Genomic DNA, 17,265 nt, shown 5'->3' with positions numbered 1-17,265 from the left:
CTGAGTCCCTGTCACTTCCTCTGGGCACATGACAAATACCTATTCTTCCTCCAGGACTGAGCTTAAAACAACCTTCCAAAACACCTTCCTGTCCACCCACCAAGCAGGCATCATCACCCTCCCTTCTACTTGTTTTCCCTGAGGGTTTTTCTCTTCTTCCTCCCTCCCTTCCTTCCTTCCTCCCTCCCTCCCCCCTCCTTTCTTCCTCCCTCCCTCCCTTCTCCCCTTCCTCCCTCCCTCCCCCCTCCTTCCTCCTTTCCTTCCTCCCTTCCTTCCTTCAAGAAGAAGTCCTAGAATGTCTGTTGTCCTGGCCACCATGTTAGAGCCTATGCATCTGTGCATCAGGTATTGAACAAGATAGATATGGTCCTTGTTTTCACAGAGTGTGCAATCTCTCTATTAGGAAATGAAATTGGGATAATGCATACTCCACAGAGATTGTGATCATAAATGAGATCAGATAAGCAATGGGTCTGGCGTATAGCAGTTGCTCAATAAATATCAGCTCCTTCCCACCCCCACCTCCTGCCCCCTGCCCTGCTTCTCTGGTTTGGAGATCACTGCCTCCCTCTGTAAGCCCAGAAATGCCTGGATGCCACACCTATGGGAGATAGGGTGGTGAGAAAAGGAGGGCCTGAGGGGAAGGTGGGAATCCCCAAGTCTGAGGATCTGCCCAAGGCTGTGACTTTTCCTCTCCTCAACTGCCATAATCTTTCGCATGATCAGACCATCCATGAGGATGTAATGAAGGTTGGGGGCATGCAAGATGGGGTAGCATCTGACCCCAGGCAGGACCCCTGCACACCCTGTCTGAGCCAGGCACCAGATGGCCTTAGAGCTTTTTCTCCTTCACATCCAGGCTGGAAGTCCTCAGCAATTGTTTTCTTTTTCTGCACTATTCTCATTCATTCATTCATTCATTCAGCAAATATTAAGCCCTAGTTCTGTGCCAGGCCTTGTGCTGGGGGCCCTTTGTCATGTTTAGTTACCAACAGTAAGGCTAAAGACTGGGCAGAGGTGAGGGGGATGCTGTGAGACCCTGGGTGAGTTGCCACCGTGGTGTAGATGCCCGTACTGAGTGCTAGGTACCTATAGACAGACACGGAGCTCTGATCATGTCTCCCTACTGTCTAGCTCAGAACTCAGCCACCCAGCAGAACCTCTGCCTATTTTCCCTGTCCCACCTTTGACACTTTGAGCGTCCGTGGCACAACTACCTTTCCCTCTAGCCTTTAGAAAAGACCCATCCATAGGACAGACCCTCTGTTCACAATGTCCATGTTAGATGATCACAGGTGGAACCTTCTCCTTCCATCTCAAAGCCCTCCCCTTCTGTTACATGGGAGGGAGGAGGGATGAGAACTGAAATCAGGCATCGGTGACAATGTCAGATTGGGAAACTGAGGCCTGGAGAGAGGCACTGGCAAGCCCACTTCACAAAGCACATCAACCAACTTGGCCCAGAACCCCAAACTCTTTCCATCGCCTCACTAGCCTCCCACCCTCCCATGCAGGGAAACCTGGTACCTTCTGCCCTTTAGCAGGAAGAACCTTAACCTCAGAACGGGGACAGACTTGCCCTAAGGATCACTGACAAGCCCACCCAGGGCCTGGGCATACTGGATTTTCCATTTCAGAGTCCCTCCACCTCTCCCCATCTGGCTCCATGTTGGGAAGGACAGGCCTGGGCTCAAGTTCCTCCTTCCTCAGAGAGTGGGAGGTCCCCTTCACCCTCCCCCACCCTCTCCTGAATGCCTGAGCCCAGTGAATATTCATCCACTTGCCCCTGCCATCCTGTGCTCATTCATTCAGCCAGAGTTCACTAGACAGCCTCTGTGTGCTTGGCCGTGTAGATTTGTGGATACCGTGGGAGGGGGACAGCAGTGACACTCTCCCATTCCAGCTCAGAGGGCAGCAAGTGTGCTGGGTGTCAGCAAGGGGAACTCAGCATCTGGGAGGACTCACACCTTCCTACTCCCTTCCTAGGTCAGCGACCCTTTATGATTCCAATTTACTTATTGTGGCTCTCCAGACTGGCTTGGCACTGGAGTCTCTCGGGGTGCTTTTTAAACCTAAAGAGCCCTGAGTCCTATTCCCTACCCCCCACCCCTAGTCTGTAGGTCAGAGACGAGGCCCAGAAATCTCTCTATTTTAAATCTCCCTGGTGGTTCTGATGGAGTTTGGCAAAAGGCTGCTACTGTAAGGGTGAATCATGGAGAAGGTGAGGCAGGCCACTGGAGCTAAGACCCTCAGAGAGAATGAAAGTCCCAGCCCTCCCCTTGCTGGGGTCTGAGCCCAGACCCCAAGGCTGTGGCCTCCCCAGCTTCAGAGCCCAGCCCTAATCCATGTTTACTCCAGTCAACAGGAAAAGTGGAGGGATGAACCAGCCTCTGATCTTTCCCTGCTGCTGAGGCTCTCCTCAGCATTTGACACTAGTGACCCCCCACGCCGGGGACTGGATGGGTTACATACCTCCATTCCCTAGATGGAGTGCAGAGAGCAGCTCTGCCTGGACCCTGGCCAAGCCCAGACATTGCACACTGCACTTCAGCCCAGAAGGGGGGCTAGTGAGTGACCAAAGCTGTGGGATGGATGGGGACATCCCACCCCTCCCCCACAAGGCTGGCACACACCTCCCATCTCTCATCCTCCTGGGGAGCCCTCATTGCCATAATTGCCCCGCATCTCTCTTCCTCCCAGGGAGCCCCCATTGCCGTAACTCCCCCACCTGGAACCAGAGATGAGAAGTGGGCAGTGTAGCACTCTGACCACCGTTGCCTTTCCCAGACCTTTCAGCTACCTATCTGAGTTTCCACTCTCAAACCACACCTGCCAAGCCACGGCCCTCCCTGCACTCCTCCACCCCAGGGCCACCCACCTGGACACACTGGCCATTGATGCTCATCCGGGGGCGGGGAGGGGTAAGAAGACCTGAGAAGGTGGCTGCCTACCCTGGGTCTAAGCAGATCCTCGCACACTTGAATCCCAGGTCTCAGTGCTCCCAACCCATCCTTGCCTGCCCCGGAGCTCACAGCATGAGGACATTCTAAATGCTTCAGGGGCAAGAAATGCAGCTCTCGCTTACCCTTCTGCCCCCACACTTGCTTTAGGCCCCAAGGAGTGAAGTGTGGCACTGTGACAGCAGACCTGACGGAGGGAGAGCCTCCCCTCTTACACGCACTCTCTCTCTCTCTGCAGCAATCCTCCTTCTTCCAGTCCCACTCCTCTCATGGACCTGGTCTTCCCTCAACCCACATTCTATCCGTCAGCCTCCCACCCCCGCCCCAGGCTCTGCACAATCCACTCTTTCACTGATCCCCCTGGACAGACCATTCTCCCCCAGGCCAGGGCCATCTCAGATCCCCCATCAGAGCAGAGGGACAGGGGAAGGCTCCTATGGCCCCTTCACAGAGCTTGCTGGCTTCCTGGCCTCCTTCCCACTGCAGACAGGCACAGGCGCTTGGCCTCAATAGTCTGATCCACAGAGAACAGATTTAGGTGCCCACCCACCTACTTCCCATCCCTCTTCCTGTAAGTTGGCAATTTGGTTTCAGGCCCCAGAGACCAGGGTCCATCCCCAAACCAGTCCTCCAGATGAAAGAAGACAGGGTGAGGGTTGCTAGAGTCCAACTAGGCCCCAAACCTCCTGCCGTCCCCCTCCCCCTCTCCATTGGTCCTTGTCTTAGGGGCGGCTGAGGTAGGGGTGGGGCTGGATCCCTTGATCTGGAATTTGCCCCCACCCAATCCCAGAATCAGCAAGATCAGCTCCTGCCCTCTGCTCAGCCAGGCACCCCCGGAGTTGGGGTCTGCATCGAGGGGTGGGTTAGGAAGGAGAAGTATCAAAGAAAGCAAGCGAGGCGCAGGTTCCTGGAAGGCGTCTTTAATCAGGTTTTGGTAGTACACAAGCTCTCCGGATTGTCTGCATTAACATACAGGGACTTAAAAAGGCACAAGATCCCTCGCACAGCGACGCGTGACGGCGGGGCGCCCCCCACCCCCGCCCTTGCGCGGCCGTGTGCGCGTGGGTGCGTGTCCGTGTCCCACCCCCGTGGCGGCGCCGCGCGTGTGCGTGTCGGTTTCAAGTGTTGGATTTGTACAGTACTCGCAGTCTAGGGGCGGGGGCTCAGTGCATGCTTTTCCACCCGGGCCCGGGGCCCCCCCGACGCCGCTATGTACACTGAGGACGCACCCCGGAGAGAAAGAGGAAGAAAAAAAAAAGCGTCCCATCTTCGTGTGTGTGTGTGTGTGTGTGTGTGTGTGGTCTTGAGTTTCTCGTGCATGCTTACGCGGCTAGGGTTGGGGAACAGTGCAAGCTTATAATACAGTATTATTGCAGTACAAAAGGGGGGGGGATGTGATGGGAGGGGGGAGGTTTAGGAATAAACTGGCTGGAATTCGGGACCTCCGGAAGGGTCCTCTCCCCAACCCCCTTCCCATCCCTCACTCCCCTCCCCACCACGATTAGGAAGCAGCTCCCAACGCTGGGAGGGGATCCTTGGGTCCCTGGAAGGAAGGGGCTCAGCTGGGCCCGGGGCTGAACTTCCCCCATCCCACCAGTCCCACCTCTCAGGGGGCAGGGGCCAGCCCTCTCCTTGCTAAATACTGGCAAACATTAGGGCCCCGAACCCCGCCTGCTCCCCCACGGAAGCCCCTCCAAGTGTGGGTGAGGGGAGGGGTCGACAGAGCAAGTGCAAAGGAAGCAGATGTTGGTCCCTGAGTTTTATTTTCGGGGGTGGGGAGGGAGAAGAGCTGGAAGTGGGGGCATGTTTGGGGACCCCCAGGGCCCGCAGTGTGGAGTGGGGTGGGGCAGGAGACACAGACGTGGAGGCGTGGGTAAAAAGGGGGTGTTGGGTGGCTCTGAGAGACCTAGGCTCAAAGCTTGTCTCCCCCTCAACTCTGGGCTCTTTGGCATCCAATTGCAAGGCCAATTATGGGGGGGGGGTGGCTGTGGGCAGTTGAGGTAACAGGAATCTGGGGTGGGGCGACGGGGGCCCTTCGAGCCGGGAGAACTGGCCAGCTCCCCCTCCCAGCCCTTCGTCTGCACCCCAGCCCTGGAAGCACTGAGGGGCGAGCCCCCGCCCCAGGGTCGGGGACCCAGTGGCCGCGAGCCGGTGGAGGGGAAAGCAAACACAAACTTGGCGCGAGGGCGGGGCGGCGGGGAGGGCTAACCCCCGAGAAGGGGGTACTTTAGCAGCAGGCAGCTCGGCGGGGGGACCAGGGGTCGAAGGTCCCGAGGGCGCGCGCGGAGGCGGGGCGACGTGGAAGGCGGGGCTGGGGGGGGGGGGTGTCGGGCGGTACCCTGGTCGCGCGCGTAGCAGCTAAAAAGACGGACCATACATTCGTGGCGCGCTGGCCGCGGGAACGGGCGTGTGGGGGCGGGTCCCGGGGGCGGGGACAGAGTGGAAGTGGCGGTTGGGGTCCCGTTACAGTAGTTATAAACCTGCGAGGGGTGCCCGGAAACGCGATCTTTGTGCTCTCCCGGCCGGGGGCTACTAGTTTGCTGTCCGGAGAGTGGATGAAATGTGCGCGCAGCAATGGAGTGTGCGTGTGTGTGCGGGCCAGTTAGTTGTGGCAAGGTGAACCCCACCCCCCGCACACGCAAAGCCTGTGCAGGTAGAAGGGACGGTATGTTACGGGACTGACGGCGGAGCCAAGTGAAAGGAGAGGTCTAGAAAGGTTCCCATAGTCCTCTGGGCTTCATTGCCTCTCCTCCCCTACTGCTTCTCAACTCTTTACATGGGGGGAAGGGGTCCACTCAGGCTCCGGGGCGCCCTGAGCTAGGAAGCCCACTGGATGGTATGGGGAGCCATTGGGGATATTTGAGGGATGTGGTCCTCAGGCTGGGAGCCTCTCCCTTAGGGAGAAGGATGCTTTAAAATTTTCAGAGGCTGACCCACAAGTCCCAGGAGGCACCTCTGTACCTAATAGGAATAATGCAAACTTTGGGGACATGCCCTCCAACTTAAGGAGAGTGATTTGCAGGGCGCCTGGGTGGCTCAGTCGGTTAAGCATCCGACTTTGGCTCAGGTCATGAACTCGAGGTTGGTGGGATAGAACCCCAATGGTGGGCTCTGTGCTGTGAGCACAGAGCCCACTTGGGATCCTCCTCTGTCCCCCTCTCTCTCTGCCCTGTCCCTGCTCACACTCTTATCTCTCTCAAAAGTAAACATAAAAGAAAAAGGAGAGTGATTTGCCACACTCCTTGTTACCAAGGACTGCCTATGGCAGTGGGCAGATTCCTGCCCTTTGGGTCGGAATCTTAGTGGAGTTTGGGGTAGGGTGGGGTGGTGTTCAGGCTCTCCTTAGGGGTCCATTCTCAGGCATCCAATCAACCCAAAGAGAACAGAGGATACTGCATTCTCCCACAGCCAGGGGCCCCCACACACTCCCTACGCATGGTCTTCCCTGGCCATCCAACATAGACACATTTGCCACAGTTCCTCTGCCATCCAGTGGCCCAGGCTCCCCATCACCACTACCTGGGCAGACAGCACCACCCCCTCCTCAGAAAAAGGGATCTAGGCAGGGCAGAGGAGAGAAAAGGAGGGTCCCGGGACCCTCTACAGAGAGGACCCCTACTTTTTCCTGGGATTGGAGGGGTCTACCCAACCCGCTTGGCTGGGGAAGCAAGGGTTAATGTACACGCATGGCTCAAAGGTCCCATCATTCCCCCACATGCTGGGCACGGCTATGCCCATTTCCCCCCAAACTGGAAAATGCAGAGGGAGATTGATGGATTCAGGATGCTAGTGGTTGGGATGAATGATCAGTGGTTATTGCTGTGACCCGAGCTGCCTTGAGTGTGTGGGGGTGTTTACTCATTACTGAGAATTTACTAGAGTATTTTTCACTGACCTAGGGTCCTGTGCCATCAGAGAAAATACTGGTCCTATCAGGAGGACCCCACTTACCCCAAGCCCACTGGACCACACACACATTCAGGCACACACACCATGAGGTCACCAACATGCACACATAGCACACGCCACACATTCCCCACTGGTTGGCCGTGAGCTGCCTCCTTTTAGAAGCCCACTTGATTTTTGAGTTCCTGAAACATCATCCCCCTTGAAGTGCTGCAGCCTTGGACAGAAGAGGTGGGTAGGGAGTCCTCAGGCTCCCAGAGGATGCAAATTGTGTTCAGAGTCTCTGCCCTTAAGCCAGTTTTGTTTGGCTCACAGTGATTTTTCTTTAAAAAGTTGTGTGTGTGTGTGTTTTTTTTTTTTTTAATTATATGCCAATAATTAAAAGTTGGGAGATTTCACACACAAAAAAACTGGAAGATAGTGGCAACAATTGGCTGAGCTGAGGATGGGGGGATGGTTCTCCCATTTATCACAGTCCCCAAACCTGCCCTCTCTCTGACACTGCTTGGCTCCTGTTGAGGTGTGAGTTGGTGACAGCTCAAATCCCCATGGCCAGTGCTAACCAATGCCAGTACCTTCCTTGTGAGCCTGAAGCCCAGGAACACCCCCTCCCCCCGCCCCACCCCAGTCCAAAATACTCCAAGGTCATGGTTCTGAGTACCTGCCTTCTCACTGTAGCTCTTACTCCACTCCACCCTCTGAATCTCCAGGCTGCTTTGGGATGCCTGGGGTTGTGGGATGGAGAGGGTGGGGTCTCTGGAGAGATAGGGTCGGCCACTGCAACCGACCCTGGTACTCTGGAGTGATCCCCACCTGGACACCATCCTACACTGAAGTGGGAATGGAGAAGGGAGGAGAGTCTGGCTTCTAGACAACTCCCTGCCTCTTAGGTAGAGCAAGGAGGAGCCAAGCAGAAAGGACAGTAAATAGACCACTACACAGACTAAAATGCTCTAAAATGCCTATCAAACAAGACCTCAGTTATTCGGCATTGGTGAGTGTTTTAATGTTTGGTAACTTAAATATTCTGATTAATCTAGTAAATGCAGGTAATACTGGGATCTACCTCCTAGGCTATTATGAGGATTCAATGAGTTAATTTTGTGAACTGCTTAGATCACTGCCTGGCACATAATAAAGTACTATGTGCCACTGGTCATTAAATAAAATTTAAAAATAATAATTGGAAGCCATCACTATATGCAGGGTGTGACTATAAAGTACAAAGACACCATTTTGGAAGTACAGCAAAGAATGCTGCCTCTTTTCAAAGCTGCCCCTGGGGAAGCTGTGTGTGACCTCCTCTTTGGGAAACCCTGCAGAAAAAGAGCCCAACAACACCGCAGACTCACAACTTCCCTACCCAGCCTGGGCCCTTACAGACAAGCAACTATACTCATGCACGTAAAGCATGCATGGCTCTACCGAGCTGCGCATAAACTTGACCCAATACACGTAGTTCCAAATGGCCTTCGCTCTTTCCAGAAATCAGAGCCACCCTCAAAAGATAATGTTATCAGGATCACCTCCTGTTGGCTCAGAGCGTTATGGCTTACAAAATACTCTCCCCATCACCACAGAAGGTGGTCCCCTAAAGGACAGAATGTTTGAATCATTCTGTCATCCAAAAGGATGTCCCCTAAAGGACAGAATGTTTGAATCACGATCTTACTTTAAAGGACACATCCTCTCCCACAGGTATCAGTTTGGGAGGGGAGGGGTGTCTGTGAAAATTTAGCCACCTTTGGAATGCTTAACAGGATTCCCCACCTCCAAAAGCTTTGGAAACAGAAATATTTAATGCTAAAACAGAGGCTGAAGCTAGTGCCATCATCTTTGATAAGTCACAAGGCACTTTGGGATCTTAGAGTACCTCAGGGTTCTGGTCACCGAGTGGGAGCTGTGCTCAGGGTCAGGTAGCAGAACCCTCTGGAAGGGAATGCCGGATAACAGAGTGCTTGGTTTCATCTAACCCCGGATAGCAGGGGCCCTGCCCCCACCGCTGCTGACTTTCAGAGCTGCTGGTGGACAGACTCCCCTTCATTTCACCCTCTGCCACTAGCTAGGGAAGATGGGAAGAGGGCCAGAGGGTAGGGGGAAGGGCAGGGGGCAGTGCCAGAATGTGGAAGGCGGGAGTGGGGCTACTGTCCATCCCACCCCCTAACCTTTGTGCTTTGTGTTCTCTGTCCTTTCTCTTCAAAGGGTCTACCCTGCCGCTCCTCTCCCCTCTGCCACAGCAGGATGTAGAGCCACCCAAAACACACTGGAGGGCAACAGAGGCTTGAACTTGGGGAGGTTCAAAAGTAAGCAGCTGGGATGAGGTGGGAGTGGGGCACAAGTACTAGGGCAGGAGTCTGGCTTTCATTCCTAGATTAGGAAGGTGCTCTTGGCCCAGACATCCTCAGATAAGAACAGATTTTGGAGAAAAGAAATAGTGAGTGTGGGTATAGCTCATGTGAATGAGCTATACACAGTGCCAGCCAGCCGTGAGGACATTTCAGCCAAACAGCACTGCCCACCCACTTATGACACCCCCAAGCTGGGGCAAGGATGCTGAGGCCTCTACTCCAACCAGAGATAGCTGGAGAGGTGAAGGGAGTTGACCTGGGAAGGAAGAAGAGTTAAGGGGAAAAGGGGGTAGAGAGAGGAGCCAGGATGAGAGCAGGTACATAGGAAACTATCAAGGACTGCATAAATATTTTTCTGACTCCCTAACACACACACATGCACACTTACACACACCCACACACATAGGGCTGCAACACTGCAAATTCAGTGGGTGTCATTCACATTAGGATCTATGTAAATGGTACTCCCTGGAATTGTGCAGTGCACAGCCTCAGCACCTGTCCATGGCAGCCTTGCCACATGCCCAAATATTCATATGTAAGCACACTCACAAGTGTACATGCGTGCACACAAGCATATACACCAACACAGTCTCACTGCAATAAATATTTTGCAAACCTTCAGGCCTCAACCCTTCCTTCCCTTTCTAAATAGGCATAGGCACTACCCTTCCTGGCACCCTCCCCACCACTACTCCATTACCCAGAGAAACAGAGGTGCTGGCTGACAGGGGCAGGAATGAGGAAAGGGAACCTTGGGGGTCCCTGCAGTGACAGGTTGGGGGCTGAGAAATGAGCGGAAAGGGCATAGCAATCTGGCACCCATCTCCAGATCCCCATGTGATCTGCCTACCCTGTGCTCCCTCTTCACCATGGTCCCTGGGGGCCAACTGGCTTGGCTGAGCACTTACAGGAAGTAGTCATCCTCTAAGAGGGACACTCGTGGGGCTGCTGCTGTCTGGGATTTGTCCTGAGCTCACAGGTGCCGCCTCATCCTTAACAACCACCCTCTCTGCCACTGCTTCTAGATTGAGCCCCCTCACCCTAGGCTCCAGCTCCCCCTGAGGGGCAGACGCCAGGCCCCCATTCGTCCATCCTCAGCCCCAAACGAGCTGGGCAACCCAGTCCCACCAGGGGGTGATGGCACATACGCCCTGGACCAAGGGCAGCCTACAGGGGACTGAGCTTCAGGCCTCCTGGGTCAGATGTGGGAGGTAGGGGCTCTGTCTTCTGTGACAAGGGCATGGGAAAGACTCGCTGGATCACAAGCCTGCTTTCCCTTCACATCACTGAGTACGGAGGCACTCTCTACCGAGCCCCAAATCTGGCTGACGAGGCCCCCGGCTCATACACAGGGCCACATGCCTTGCCCCACACAAACAGACACATTACAGGAGAGGGTCTCAATCTTCTGCCCCCTCCCCCAGGGCTGAACCGCCCCGCCATGCCAAGAAGTCACCGATTAAACAGAATGAACTCCATGCCAGACCGACTCTGACCCAGCATGCCTTTTCTCCCTGACACCTTGCTTTCCACCGGACTCTGGACCCACTAGTGGCTCCAGCCCAGTGCTTCTGTCCTGTCCCTGAAGGCGCACCGACAGCCCCACCCCTCCCTGCACCATTTGGCTGGCACCAAGCAAAGGGAGACGTTGGGGGGTGGGGGTGGGCATTACAGTACCTTGGGCCAACGTTATATGGGGCTGTATTGCATGATGGGGATGGGATGGGGTGTGTGAGTGTGTGATTATTGCGACCTGGGAAGGAACCATGGTCTCTGCCTGCTCCCCACCCCCCCCCACCTGCCCCCTCCAGGAGGGGGGGGAGCCCAGCCTAGGTCTTGTGGGTGAAGCGGGCCCACACCTGCTGCAGCTGGGACCGCGAGATGCGGAGCACCGAGGGCACGAGTCTGTGGTTGCCGGCGGCGAGGGGCGCGTGGCGCCGGTGGGGCGCCCGCACGGGGCTGCTCTCCGCCGAGCGGCTGCGCTGAATGAGGGAACCGGAGGAGCCGCCGCCGCCAGGGTGAGGGTAATGCTCGGTCTCCAGCGTGGAGGAGGAGAACACGGAGGACGCCAGTCGTCGCAGAGGGCTGTACCGCGGGAGGGAGTGCCCCGAGAGTCTGTCCTCCTCCAACTGAAAGAGACCAAGAGAGTGGAGGGAAAAGAGGCGTCAGGCACAGACTCGACAGCTCCGTCTCGGGGGCCACCCACCGCTCACAGCCCCTGCGGCGCTGGCGTCCCGGGCAGGGCGGGGGGCAGGATCGGCCAGGTGGAGGGGTGCACACTGACCCGTCCAACCTCAGAACCTAGCCCCTGGCCTCCAACTCCCTTCCCAGTCCTCCTCCTCTCTGGCACTTCTCACACCTCGGTCTCCTTGCGGAGACCTTGGTCACTCACCTCCCCTGGGCAGCCTTCCTGCCTTAGCGGGTGGGAGCTCAGAGTTCCCTCCGGGCTTGAGGAGTCCTCCGCCCCCCCCCCCCCCCAGGAAGGCCCCTCTGCAACTGTTACCTGCCATCTGTCTCCCCAGCTGTACTCCTTACTCCTCATGATGTGGTCCAGAGAACATTCCCTGCACACCCTCTGCCTGTACCACAGCAGGATGCCAGGGTCTCAGTGAACAAAATGTAGCAGAATGGTAGGACTCTGGAGTCCGGCTATCCACGTTTGAATCCCAGCTCTACCACTCACTACCTGGGTGACCTCAAGCTACTTCACTTCTCCTGCCTCAGCTTCCTCACCTGTATAAATGGGAGTAATAATGGTTCCCACCTCATAGGGTTGTTATAAGGATTAGGTGTTTATAATATGCACAGCACTTAGGACTGCCTTGGAGTAAATGCTGTGTCATGTGAGCTGTTTCAGTATCCTTTAAGTCACTCTTGAGAATGAAGAAAGGAATAGAGGACTGGTAGGAGAGGCAAACAGAAACCATTTCTCCAAAGTGGCTTTTCCCCCAGTCCTCTCCAAGGCGGAGCCACAAGGCAGCCGGTGGGAGGGGGTTGGCCACCTCACAGATATCTGGAAGAATCCTGTTTGTGCCCTCTTGGCCTCATACCCTGAGAAGGAAAAGGGAAAGTGGGCCTGTGCATCCCAGGCCCGTGGGGATGGAAATGGTGACTGGGGTGTCACCAGACCTTTCCCATCCTGACCCCTAGCTCTTCCTGTGACTGAAGTCAGTTTAAATAGCTTTTGGTGGGTCCTGAGGACTGGGCTGGGCCAGCTGCCAGAAAGCTGAAGGAGTGGTGGGGTGGGGTGGGCCCAGGACACTCAGTTCCAGTGCCCCCTTATAGATGTCAAATAGGGACACAACATGGAGCCTCCATCAGAGAGAGGGGGAGACAGAAGATTCTGATAGGATTGTCTTTGGCCCCACCCTGCTTTTCCTTCCAGCTCCTTCTGAGCTGGCGGTCCTGGCTGCACTGAGGGTTAGGGGTCCGAGGCCCTCCATCCAAGCGATAGAGACACCAGCCCACGGCTCCCCTCGCAGCACACGTGCGCAGTCTGAGTGTAACACCCCAGCCAGAGTGTGGCAGCTTCCGGAAGGACTTAATCCCAGCGTGCTCCTGCCCTTCACTTGCCTTCCGTGCCCGGTTGAAATGCCACCTTTGCGAGACCACCCAGCTTCCCAGGCGGGCCCCCCCTTCTAGCAAAGAAGAGTTCTCTGCTCTCCGCTTTATGGCCCTTGCCAATAAACACCCATGTCCACACCTTTGCGTCCCCACCCACGCCTGAGAACTGCGGGCTCTGAAAGAGCAGAACTGTGAAGCCTTATTCATCTTTGTCCCCAGCCCCCAGCACGCTGCCTGGCACGTGGCAGAGAAATGCTCTAGCGGCGGCCAAGCAAATGTCCATGCACTCAGAGAATGCTGGCCTGCTGTGTTATCAGCCAGAGACAACTGGCAAAGGATGGTAAACATCTCTCCCCCAAATCACACACCCTCTGCTGCCTTCCCCTCGGCCTTAGCTTTCCAGCCACGACTAATTTGCACCTTAAATTCCCTGCAGAAGAAAGCAGTGCGTGTGTGTAAAGAGAAAGTTTAACATATCATGGCATTCGCACCAAGGAACAATAGATGCTCTAAAATTGCGCCTGGTTCCACATTATCCTCGTCCCTGCTCCCCACAGTGCTGCAGGTGTTTGTATCTTTAAGGAGTACTGTTATGAGGAAGTTCACACATCAGATGCTGAGCAGAGCAAGCTAGATCTAGGAGGGGATTCCCTGCAGAAAGGTGGCAGGGTGGTTCCAGTGTGCAGCCAGTCTTGGGAGCCCCCCCATAGCCTGGACTCAGGACTCCTTTCAGACCAAAGAAAGAAGGAACAAATGTGCCAGTCCACTTCTCCGTCTTCCTCTGCCCTTGACAAGGAGGGTCTCTGCCTCCTTCACCTGGACTGTGCTGTACTGAAATACTCCGTAAAACATGTCACACCCCGTGTGCTCACACATAGCCGCACACACACACACACACAGGCCACCGTGAACACTGCTGTGCCCAAGGCACACCTGCTGACGTGGCCCAGCCAGCGGGTGAACACATACACGTGCATTCACACATAAGTACTCCGGTTCTCTCTGACTCTACACGATGCTGCTCTCTCTGGCCTGTGTTTGCTCCTCTCCTAAACCCACAGGCCTCAGACAGCGCTCACCCAGCTCTACCTCTTGCCCCCTGGTGATCTTGGGCTAAAGGCTTAGCCCCTCCCAGCCTTGGTTTCCTTACCTTTTGAAGGCGGGGGGGGGGGGGGGCCTCCTTATTTGCGTTAATTGTTGTGAGGAAGACACACGTGAAATACGGAGGCATTAAGAGCAATGCATCTCTGGTCACTGTCACCAGAATTTTTGCTCTGATGATCATCAGCCCTCCAGCTTTGCTATCCCGGCTCCCAGGGTTCCCTGCGCTTTTGCAGACCCGCTGCATGCTCCACAGACACACCACTGTGTGTGCACACCCACACCCATGTGCGCTCCCGAGCTGAGCTGATACAGAAATGCACACACGCAGCCAAAGAATGCTAACCAACTTCGCTGCCGTGCACTATGGGGAAACTAAGTCCCCACTTAACGCCCCCTCCAGACACATACAACTCACTGCCTGTCCACAGCACGAGCAGAACCTGAGCCCAAGGCTGAGACTGAACAAGTCCCCTGCGCCCGCTTCCCCAACTCTTTCTCCTTACCCCCTTGGCTGGAATTCCCCAAAGCAAGGGTGTTTCCCAGGACCTGGAAGGAATCTGAAGGTGAGAAAAACCTCCCAGATAGCTCAGCTCCCTCTCTGAGACCCAACTGGCCTGCAGTCACCAGGAGGGGACCAGCAGAGAGCCCAGGTCCAGAATCTAGGCCTCCTGACTTGGATTCTGGGCTCTCTCTACCCTCTACCACCACTGTCAGTCTCCCCTCCTAGACTCTGCACTTCCTGTGGGTGCAAATGACCTCTGGTGCCTCTGGGACCTGCCACAGGCTACATGCTCAGCAAGTGTGGAATGACTAGGTATTGAACAAATGAATGAACGCAGGAAAAAATGAGAGGGGAGCGAGGTGGAATTGCAAACCGATCTTGCTTCTTCTGCTTACCCAGTGCTGGCCTGGTGGGCACAATGTCTAGGTCAACAACAGTCATGCTAGCCCATACTCTGCCCTGGCTGAGCCTCCAATTTAGGTTGGCTAGGACCTCTCTCAGAGTTCCCACTTTTATAGTCCAGAATCCAGGGCACAGCTAAGACGCACACCCCTTGGGATCTCAGCTCAGAGACCCTCTCTTCTAGACGTGGGGATGGGGCCTGAACATAGCCCTGCCTGGAGCTGCCCTTCTCCAGGGCACCCACATGCTCCCAGGCCGGGCCTCCCAATCTGAGCACACAGCAGAACTGACCCCGGCCCTGGGCTCTGCTCCTTGGATTTCCCAGAGCCACCTGGTGCACACCCCTAACGTGGGGTGACTGAGTGGAACGCGGCACAGCCCCAGAGCCCTCCAGCATCACCTCTTTGGCCCTCCTCAGCCCCTCAGAGGAGACATGCTCCTTTCAAAACCACCAGTGACAGCACTGCTGTCCATCCAGAACTCAGCCGGGAACCCTCTGCTCACAGCCCGCTCAGTTCTTTCCCCAACACCTCTTGGTTCTGTCCACCTTGCCCCACGTCCAGAGCGCCCACCCTGGTCCAAGCCACCAGGGCACTCTCTTGCTGGCACCTGCTGTGTGGCCTTCCTACTGGCAGTTCTGTGCCTTTTAATCCGTTTTCACACAGCAGCCAGAGGGATCATTCAAGAGGACCAAGGTAAACATATGTCACACCCCTGTTTCAAAGCCTCGGGTGGCTCACCGAGTCCTCAGAATCAAGCTCTAACCCTTTAGCTCAGCCCCAAGGCCCTCCAGGATGGAGCCAGGGACCTACCCCTCAGCCTCATCTGCTGCAACATGCAATCAGCGCAGTGCTTTCTGACTGCCACCTCCGGGCCTTTGTACACACTGTCTGCTTGGCCTGGGAGGCCTTTCTCCTGCTTTGTCACCTGGCTGACGCTGCTCATAATGCAAAACTCAACTCAGAACGTTGAGGGTGCCTTCTCTGGAAGCTTTGACTGTCCCCCAAGCATGGTTTTGGACCCTGAAATCTGTCTACCTTCATCACAGCCTGCAACTGTTGGGTGCTATTCAATAACCCCCATAGAGCACACAAGGAGCACATCAAGAGCGCTCCAGGCAAAAACTATAGGCATCCAGGGGTGGGGAGTGGGTGCAAGCCGCCTTACCTGTCTCTGCGGGCCTGTGGGATCGGACTCTCTCCGTCGAGGCCGGGGTCCCGAGTGCAGGGGCGAGTGGGAAGGGCTGCCGGGCGTGGGGGGCTGCGACGTCTCTGACCGGCCATCAGCTTGGCTCAGCTGGGGTGGTAGGGGCTGGGTTGGAATCTGCCGAGGGTCCTCCTCAGCCAGCGTCTGCATGCCTCGTCCCCGGGGCCTGACGGCGGGCTCTGCCCCTGGCCGCCGCCGCTCCTCGCCCTCCTCGGGCAGCGGCCGCAGCTCCTCGGGCTCCTCGTCCGTGGTGCCCGATGTGCTGGGCTCGGCCCCCGGGGGGAAGTCCTTGAGCTCTGTCTCCTTGTCAATGATGACCCACTCCTTGCTGTCAAAGTCCTCCTCCTCGGCCAGCGGCACTGAGCGGAAGGCGTTGCTAAGGGCCTCCTGCTCCACGGAGGCTGACACGTCCATGCGGCCGCTGGCCTGCCGATCGGCGTGGCCTGTGTCCACTGAGAGCATCTGGGCCGGCTGCGAAGAGCAGGCTTGGCGCGAGGGTGAGCCGGGCAGATCCATTCGTGACCTGCAAAGCCAGCCCACAGGAGGCTCAGTGCCAAGCCTCTCCAAATCTCCAAGGAACTCGAGTAGGTGGCCAGGTGCAATGTGACCCCTAGAACCTACTGACCACAGCATCTCTCCCACCCTGGGCCAGGCCCGGTCACCTCCTAGATTACCACCCCCTAACCTCACTCCCCACAAAGATTTCATTCATCCATTCATGCATTCATTCCCTTCAACACATGTACTTGAATGCTTACTGTATTCCAGGAATACAAACATGCAGAAAATAAAACCTGGTTCCTGTGCCCAAGGAACGCTCTCTTCTGGACCAGCCAGGAAACTTAATCTCCCTAAGGCCCACTTTATGCTTGCTGGTCCAGTGCTCACACTCCGTCAGAGGCTGCCTCCAGGGCAAACACACCCATCTGGCCCTTGAGTTTGCAGATGAGCTTTCTAGCTTCTTCTACCACCACCTCCAGGTCTGGCTGGCTGGTTTCACCACCCCTAGCAAACTCCAGTGGCTCCCAGCCCTGATGACAAAGTCTATGTTGCTTAGCATGGCACTCAAGCAGCCAGACTAAGGCCCAGTATCACCATTCTCCCAGCCGGACCCAAGTCAGGGTCACTGGCTTTTCCCCAAATTGCGCATGTGCTCATATTTCTGTGCCATTACACACGTCACTCTCTCCACATGGCCTGACCTTCCACCCTTTGCTGTCCCAAGCAGCTTGGATGTCACTTCCTGTGGGGGGAGCCTTTCCATCCTGCC

At 56.0% G+C, this 17,265-nt stretch overlaps 1 protein-coding gene across 1 annotated transcript in view; it reads right to left on the bottom strand.

Moving 5' to 3' along the window:
• Nucleotides 1-17,265, bottom strand: part of TTBK1 (tau tubulin kinase 1) — a 34,513-nt gene that overhangs the window by 3,901 nt on the left and 13,347 nt on the right. Inside the window, exon 12 of the mRNA XM_030315564.1 lies at nt 15,957-16,518. Coding sequence (XP_030171424.1) covers nt 15,957-16,518 — 562 coding nt within the window. The remainder of the gene's footprint in view (nt 1-15,956; nt 16,519-17,265) is intronic.

The sequence above is a fragment of the Lynx canadensis genome, chromosome B2 (genome assembly GCF_007474595.2).
Source record: "Lynx canadensis isolate LIC74 chromosome B2, mLynCan4.pri.v2, whole genome shotgun sequence".
Taxonomy (NCBI): domain Eukaryota; kingdom Metazoa; phylum Chordata; class Mammalia; order Carnivora; family Felidae; genus Lynx; species Lynx canadensis.
The sequence above is the reverse complement of the archived record's forward strand: the minus strand, read 5'-3'. Positions and strand labels throughout refer to the sequence as shown.